This window comes from Bidens hawaiensis, unplaced genomic scaffold, assembly GCF_021521415.1.
Source record: "Bidens hawaiensis isolate Kalapana, Puna unplaced genomic scaffold, B.hawaiensis_p1.1 tig00010738_1, whole genome shotgun sequence".
NCBI classification, from domain to species: Eukaryota; Viridiplantae; Streptophyta; class Magnoliopsida; order Asterales; family Asteraceae; genus Bidens; species Bidens hawaiensis.
The window spans coordinates 801,271-809,549 of NW_027491823.1; the positions used below are offsets into that span (position 1 = coordinate 801,271).

The 8,279-nt window shown below is 34.5% G+C and overlaps 2 protein-coding genes across 2 annotated transcripts; both read left to right on the plus strand.

The window, feature by feature from the left end:
- Positions 1-208: 208 nt before the first annotated feature.
- On the plus strand, positions 209-1,803 carry LOC143536127 (large ribosomal subunit protein eL20z-like). The gene is made up of 4 exons (XM_077030187.1): positions 209-520; positions 1,224-1,299; positions 1,399-1,513; positions 1,597-1,803. The coding sequence occupies exons 1-4, from the start codon at positions 334-336 to the stop codon at positions 1,657-1,659; spliced, it is 441 nt and encodes a 146-aa protein (XP_076886302.1). The 5' UTR covers positions 209-333; the 3' UTR covers positions 1,660-1,803.
- A 3,085-nt stretch (positions 1,804-4,888) lies between these two features.
- On the plus strand, positions 4,889-7,840 carry LOC143536126 (fatty-acid-binding protein 3, chloroplastic-like). The gene is made up of 5 exons (XM_077030186.1): positions 4,889-5,368; positions 5,469-5,570; positions 6,860-7,015; positions 7,108-7,322; positions 7,469-7,840. Exons 1-5 carry the CDS (start codon positions 5,167-5,169, stop codon positions 7,625-7,627), a joined length of 834 nt encoding a protein of 277 aa, XP_076886301.1. The 5' UTR covers positions 4,889-5,166; the 3' UTR covers positions 7,628-7,840.
- The last annotated feature ends 439 nt before the right edge of the window (positions 7,841-8,279 follow it).

Sequence of the window (8,279 nt, forward strand, 5' to 3'; positions counted from 1 at the left end):
GATTTGCCGTCCACTAATAAAAAAAAGAACCACCACCACAAAAAAAAAAAAAAATTAGAAAAGAAAGTTAATAAAGACCAGACCATTAAAAAAAAGAAGAATAAGAAAATGTCATCAAATTGCTATTAGTTTACCCAATTGGGCTTTACCTTAAAAGTCAAATAAATTGGGCCCCCAATCGACTTAACACAAACCGAGTAAAATATCCACGTGTCGTTATTCAATTAGTGAAGCTTGATTAAATTTATCTGTTCAATTTCATATATTATATTTATTTTATGCTCGTAACGTTGAAGATCATAATAAGCTAAAACCCTAGAATTCCTTCAAATCATGAGTGAACCAGCAAAGGAGGATCAGCAGCTACCGCCTCATCAGTACGGAACCTTCCAAGGCGTTAATAGCTATCGTCCTCCGCCGCAGCCGCCTGTGATCGGTTTTCCTCAGCCTGTGCCTCCTCATGGTGCTTCCGGTGGTCCTTCAGTTAACAATTATGTCCACGGTATGATAGTTGATCGGAGTTTTATAAATTATGTTCAAAATTCAAATTAATCAGCATCTGTTTCGAATTGGTGTGGTTGATGTAGTTTATGACGCTAATGTGGATGATTAAACTGTTTAGATGGACAATTTAACTATTATAGCTTATCAGCTAGGGTGTATTAAAGTTTTTAGTAGGCCTGGTTCATGTTAGTATGTTATTGTTAGTGTCTGTTCATTAAGGAAATGAACACAAACAGTGCTTTATTTGGCTAACCGAGAATGTCAGTGTTAACGGTTTCACATGTTAATTTTACTTATAAGTTAATCACATAATATTCATATACATTTTTTTAAATCTATATGATAAGATAAGAAAAGTCATTAGAAAATATTCAAGACCTTTGATGAACAAACATAAACACAATAACGAAGACGTAAACGAACATTATCAAACATTAACAAACAAAATTGAACAGACATAGCTTTGTTCGTGTTCGTTCATTTAGTTCATCGAACGAACTTCATTGTTCATGTTCGTTAATTTAATAAACGTTTGGTTCATTTACAGCCATAGTTTCTTCTGCAAATTAGTGTGAATTGTTCGATTTTATCTTCAGATATATGCATCTATGTTTGTCTTACCCAATCGATCTCTGCATCCTTGAATTATTATCAAGTTTCAGATCATATATGTTGAATTGTTATAAACAATAAGTCTACATTTTGCTATGGTGTGTTAGGTTATGCAATTGTAGAAGGAAGACCTGTAAGACAGAGGCGCCTTCCGTGTTGCGGTATTGGTGTAGGGTGGTTCTTGTAAGTTTTTATCTTCTCACATCATTATTTTCAATGATTGTCAGTTATATGATATAACCAATTTATGATAATGATTTGTGGTTTATAATCTCTATAAAGGTTCATTATTGGTTTCTTTTTGGCTGCAATCCCCTGGTATATTGGAGCATTCGTTCTATTGTGTGCTCGATATGATCACCGCGAGATACCTGGATTTATCGCATGCCTAATTGCTGTAAGATAACATTCCCACTTTTATGTTTCAAAAGTTTAAAGTTTGATGATGAATAATGTGTAATTTGTTTTCTTGTATTGAAGGCTATTCTTGGAACGATTGCTGTAATACTTGGTGTCACGAGTGATGACTGGTACTGGGATTGATGGCGGGCGTGTCAGCCATGTGGGCAAGTGAATGCAGTACAGGTCTAAGAAGTGGATTGATGCATATATGAAATCAATTCAGTTAAGTTGAATGGTGGTTTAAGTTTCTGATGTTAAATCACTTTCAGTTTATCGTTATTTATTTTTATTATTTATTGATTTCTATAGAATGCAGTATATATATATAAAACTATCAGATGACTATAACTGGATGATTGGATGAATGTATAGATTTTATTGTTGATCTTTATCGCAATCCAACGCCATAATTTATGTTAAATTACAAATTTACCTCAAAGTTTGTCCTTTTTTTTTTCAAATTAGCCCTGTATTTGGATGTGGAATGATAAGAAAAGGTAAACCAAAACAATTTGAAGCGATGGATTTGATCAGTTCAAACTACAAAGAACCACAAACTAATACTTCTCATAAACCTTAAAAAAGTGATTTTTAAGATATCCCTATTCAATTTGTGAGCAAATCTGTTTATAAAAATTAAAATCATATAAAAACTTCTATAATCTTCCATGTCAATCATCTACGCATACTGGCAGCCTCCATAACCTGCAAAGCAAGTATGAAATAAACTTCATATTAGAGACCACAGTGTGTAATTTTTAATACAGATCAAAACGGGATAGTTGATCACTTACTTTGGTCAGTAAGTGTAAGGAGACCAGAGTTTTTAAAATTACAGTTCCAAGTGTTTCTTCCTTTTGACTGGAAATACAAGTTCATGGCTACGGATGCATGGTTGATTGCATTACCCGGAGAATAGCAAGGACCGCCCTGTTGAAGACGACCACAATCCACTTGTGAGCATGCAAAGTTGATATTTTCTAAAAGAATTGCCTGGCTTGATGAGGGTTTAGCCACACACCATGTTTTCTGCAACCCAATAATAAAACAATGGTTAACTTTACTTAAACATTATGTACAATATTCTAGCATGCATGTTCTTGATCAGATTTGTATAAAACAGTCAAAATGCATCAAGATTGTGTCAAGATGCCATTTTTGGTTAATCTTATGAGAAATCTTGATATTAATCACCTGTGCATGAACGGATCTCAGTGTCCCAACTGTGGAAAAAGAAGAAAGATTAATATGCAAGCAAGATTCATCATGAAATGCTAAATTCAAGAAAATATTCTGTGAGTTCCCATAATGCATGCTAGATTTATGGACATTTTGCAAAATTCCGTCGAAAATGAGTTAATTTTAAATGCTTTGATGATAAATCATCAGTATGAAAGATAGAAACCTTTGTGTTTTGGAGTTGTGAATACTGAATATATTATACCGTGCTTTAGATTTTGTCTGGTAGCAGTTGAAGTCGCAACTAAGACAGCAACTTCAACTACTTCAAGACAAAACGCACGATCATTGTATCAGCTTTATGAACTTCAATACACAGACCTAGAACCGAAAACAATATCCCATATCTTATAACTTTGAAATAAACTATTGAAAAAAAATTCTGGATTTATGCTGTGTAAGTGAGCTATGCATTGTGGAGTAAGGGCAAGAAGGTAAATTGATCACCTGAAAGGAAGCACAGCAGGATGAGGGAAACATAAGCAGATAGTTTCCCAGCCATTGATATTATGATGTCAGATCTTCGGGTTTGTTGTTTTCGTGAGGAAGCAAAAGGTGGTATTTAATGGGAGTCTTGAGGAAGCAAAAATAAAATGGAAAAAGATAAAGTGTTTTAAAGATTTCAGTTACTTAACTTTACAGCTCAGTTTTGCTTTCCATTGATATGTAACATGCATAAAACTGATGATTTTGGTTATAATTATAAAAATGATATTGGTGTGAGTACATTGTTTCTATTGTTTTAAAGATGATAGATAAGACTGTTATATAACTACTAACCTTATTTTTTTTTTGTCTCCGTCTTATGTCAAATGTATTAATGAGAATAATATATGATTAATTAGTCTTGAAGGAAGATACATGGAAGTGAAGAAAGAAGTGGTGGGATGTCAAATACCAAGGAGAATCGAGTTAGATCTAGCTTTGGATTTCATGTATTTTATAAAGAAAAAAGAGTATTGTGGTACTTTTGGTCATGTGAGTTAGGAAATCTAAAAGAAGTACATATGCCATGAGACTTCTACATCAAACTTCGAACATTATACTTAAATAATATCAATAAAAAGTAAAATCAAAATACAATTCTGAATGTAAAGATGTCTTGTATAAAACATCATGCAATATATTTAACTATTACATCTATTTCTAAATTTTTCAACATATGTTCACTGAAATCTTCCGTTCAAGTTTATATAAATCATCATCACTTCTTTTCTATTAACTTATTTCACTATAAGAATTTCGTTTCAAGGAATTTGATACTGATTGTGATTCTCGTTTCACTAATATTAGCAGTAATCACCACTTTATCTTTAGTTCTTTAGGCTATGTGTAGTGGAGAGCTACAAAATATGGGGGCATTTCGACACGTGGTTCCACGTCAGCAGAGGAACTATTTTCATTTTAGGGGGTGTAATGGTGTTGTAGACTTGTAGCCCCAAAATCGCCCCCACCTATACTTGATCGCCACGTTAGCATCTTCATCACACAAGCCGGCGACAAGTTCATGCCCCCCTCCCCATCGCACCACTTATCGCCCGCGGGGGTTGTTACCGCCTAATATCACACCAAATTTGGGGATTTGTCGCCCCACAACGCATTGTAATAACTAATAAGTCAAAACATGCTCAAAAGTTTTATCATCGACCTGCAATATTAAAGAAAATTTAGATCAAGGTTTGTCATTTGTTCAAGAAAACATTTTTCTATAATGAAACGCAACTACATTCACAAAATCACAAGATGGAAAAATAATTTATCTCTTTACATTATTTCTTTCAAAATTATTTGGTCATTTCCTTACCATGTTTATTTTATTGGACCATCTGTAGTGGACCAAGGCCCAACACCTCCACCTGTAAGAGTTTTCTTCTTTCTGGTAAAAAATCAACAAACCCAAAAACTTACCACATACCCTCTCACCGCATCATCTAAACTATCAAACGGGTTGACGAGTAGTAATATAGTTACACTTATTAATCGAGTTGATGTGTAGTAAAAAATGTGTTAAATGAGTCGTAAACAGTTTATTGGGTCGACCTGTTTAATCATACAGGTTAAAAAAGTTAACACGAACACTTTCGATTTATAAAAACAGGTCAACCAAACACGATTTATTAATGTGCCAGATCAGTAGTAGATCTAACAACTCAAACCTGATTATTTCCGTTGGTATCGTTTTCGTTAACATTCGTCCTTTTATAAAACGCCCCAAAGTCTACATCGGCATACAGTCACCATTGCCAAACTTTTAAAAACCATAATTTCAAATTTAAAAATCCACATCCACATATATTAAATCCATGGGACCCTAACATTGCATCTAGTTGAAATGGATAAGGAGTGTTGATTAAAGTTTAAACTACATCAAACTTGTTTTCTACTGATTCAACAACTCTCAACAAAGATATGCTAGGAGAAGTTGCAGCAGTTCCCAGATCACTCTGGCCACTTCATCCTCACCGAAAACTCGAATCCTCAAATCCAATCTCAGTTTCAATCCCTACAATTCGAACCCGGTTTCCACAAGCAGTTAGAACTTTCTCCCTGCAAAAGTTTACCAATGCCCGCCTTCGTACCTTCTCGGTTAACGCTGCGGCTGCTTCTTCAGGTTTGATCAATCTTTTCTCATGTACTAAGTTGGTTGCCAAGTGAATTGAAACTGTAACTGATGACTGATCATTGTTTGTTGTGTGTTTATTTATTTACAGTAGGAAATGCAGACTATGCTGAAGAACCAGCTACAAATGTGAAGTTTCAGACATCATTGGATCTTCCTGGTTGCTCGACTTCGTTATCGTTGATCGGAACAGGTTAACACTTTTAACATGAAATCCCACATTCACATTGACTCAATCTATGATTTCCTTTTAATATTTTTTGTGCAGGAAAATTGGATTTTAATAATCTCAACTTAACGTAGTTGGCCGATAATAATCCAAACTTTGAAAATAGTTGTCACGGTCCCAACTTTCACATTATTTGTTTTCATTGGACCCCCGTTAAAAAAAATTTAACGACGTTAAGTTTTTTCCAAATTTCAAATTGATGTTTTAGGGCTTTTGATCGTAATGAAAATACAAATCAATTGATGTAAAATTTAACTCGAAACGACGCTTCAAACAGCTTGATTTTTGTTAATTAAAAGTTTAGACATCGGAATTGAAGCATCCTTTAGTCGTTTGGACCACCGATTGAAGGTAAGTTTTACATCAATCGAATCGTATCCTCATATTGATCAAAAACCCTAAATATCAGTTTGAAATTTGGAAAAAACATAACATCGTTTAAGTTTTTTTAACGGATGTCCAATGAAAACAAATAGTGTGAAAGTTGGGACCGGTGACAACTATTTTCAAAGTTGGGATTATTTCTCGGCCAACTGAATTAAGTTGGGATTATTAAAATCCAATTTGCCTTGTGTGTATATCTGTAAACGAGCCAAGCTAGATTGGGCTTGGCTCCTTTTGGGTGAACGCAGTGACAAAGCTTGGACGGATGGATATCAGGACTCTAGGAGAGCTATGTGAGGTGAATTGGGTAGGAATGTAGGAATATGAGGTGTAACAAATTTAATCCCTAGTGGGTTGAATTAGGTAGGGGTTAAGCTAGGTGGGTGTCCCCTTTTAGGTTGAATTGAGTAGAATTTGGCTGAAATAGTAGGCACAATATTATTATGTCAAAGTGTGGGTGGTACTGAGTTATTAGTTACCCCCCCCCCCCCCCCCTTTTTCCCCTTAGGCTTATGTTTATCTTAACAAACTGAAATGTTGGGCGTAAGCTCAAATCGTAAAATCTTGAGCCAACTTGTGCCTTGTCTAACTAGTTTGTTTATTTAAATATAATGATTATATATATTTAAAAATATTGGTAAACACAAAAAGTGTATAACTAGTTAGTTAAATGAGCCTAAAGTGTGAACCAACAAGCTGCATAACTAGCGAGTCAACGGCCGGCTCTGCTTGTTTACAAACAAGCCGATTTCAAGCCATGTTTTTCAATTCTTTTTGGAGCTAGATTCTAGCGAGCAATGTGCTTTTCAAGCGGTTCTATTTCTCTGATTTGCACAAATTTAACGCACACACTCGATATGTATCTCCAGGATTTCGGGAGAAAGTGTTTGCAATAATCGGCGTAAAGGTTTATGCTGCCGGTTTATACCTAAACCCGAATATCTTGGAGAATCTTAACCCCTGGAAAGGACGAACAGCACCTGAAATCGAGCAAGATTCCTCATTGTTTGACTTAATTTATAAGGGTAATCACACATTGCTCAACAATCAATAATGATCAAGAACTTAAAAGATCGGTATGGTTACATAATTTGATTTATTTCTCATGAACTTGCAGCTCCTTTGGAGAAATCGTTGCAAATCGTTTTGGTTAGAGATATCGATGGGAAAACGTTCTGGGATGCTCTAGACGAGGCCGTATCACCCAGAATCAAATCACTAAATTCGATTGATAAAACAGCTCTATCCGCATTTCGTGGTATCTTTCAAAATCGACCGTTAAAGAAAGGAACTTTCATATTTTTGACATGGGTTGACCCTTCCAAAATGCTGGTTAGTTTAATCTTTTTTGGTGTTAAGACTTTTATAATATTTTTTCAAAAAGATATGTTTATGATTATCTAGTATTGCATGATCACTTGTTAAAACACACATTCAAATGCTCCCTAAACGCTATTTTGTTATTGCGGGATTTACAGGTTCATATATCTAGTGGCGGGTTTCCATCGGCTGTAGAAGCTACGATTGAGTCAGAAAACGTGACGGCTTCTCTGTTTGATGTATTTTTTGGGCGTGCACCCGTTTCTACTACGTTAAAATCCTCAATAAGCAACAGCTTGGCTTCGTTTCTCAACTAAAGTTAAGTTGTCGGTTATGAGTATGAGTATGAGTATGAGTATCAGTTAGCACGGCTTGGTTTTGTGAATCGAGTTCTTTTTATTATGGTTTCTTGAATAAAAGTAGGTGCATCTTTATGCTCATGAATGTTTCAAGAAAATAGTTGTGATTTTGTGATCTAGAATATGAGGTTTTGATCATACTAGGTGGGTCTGGTTTGATCTTTATCGGTATCTTTTAACACTTCAAACATGTTTGGTCTTACATTAATGTTATGATAGATACATGATCAATTTCATTTAAAGGATTTTCTAATAAGCAACCGGATAGGTTAAATCTTCAAAAGTTGGTCAATGTTATTTTATAAAGGATTTTATAACAAGCAAACAGATAAGTTTAATTGTCAAAAGTTGACATCTAATGCATACAATTTACAAAGTCATTTTATTTAATATTTGATAGTGTAGGTTATTATTGTAATGATAACATTATTTTTTTATAATGACACGCACACACACGTAATAATAAGCAAACAGACGGTGATGTTTGTGAAAATATATAATAACGAAACTTCAACCAAATTAATTAAAACTAGGGGTGGCCAGAATACCGAATTAACTGAATCAAAACCGAATTAACTAAAAAAACTGCATCGAAAAAATCGAACCGAAG

What these genes read in the sequence shown, in the direction of transcription:
- LOC143536126 (XM_077030186.1), top strand. Translation starts at nt 5,167, where the DNA reads ATGCTAGGAGAAGTTGCAGCAGTTCCCAGATCACTCTGGCCACTTCAT. An exon ending in GTTATCGTTGATCGGAACAG is followed by an intron (nt 5,571 to 6,859) that starts GTTAACACTTTT and finishes ATGTATCTCCAG; the next exon opens with GATTTCGGGAGAAAGTGTTT. An exon ending in TTGACCCTTCCAAAATGCTG is followed by an intron (nt 7,323 to 7,468) that starts GTTAGTTTAATC and finishes CGGGATTTACAG; the next exon opens with GTTCATATATCTAGTGGCGG.
- LOC143536127 (XM_077030187.1), top strand. Translation starts at nt 334, where the DNA reads ATGAGTGAACCAGCAAAGGAGGATCAGCAGCTACCGCCTCATCAGTAC. An exon ending in ATTGGTGTAGGGTGGTTCTT is followed by an intron (nt 1,300 to 1,398) that starts GTAAGTTTTTAT and finishes ATCTCTATAAAG; the next exon opens with GTTCATTATTGGTTTCTTTT. An exon ending in TTATCGCATGCCTAATTGCT is followed by an intron (nt 1,514 to 1,596) that starts GTAAGATAACAT and finishes CTTGTATTGAAG; the next exon opens with GCTATTCTTGGAACGATTGC.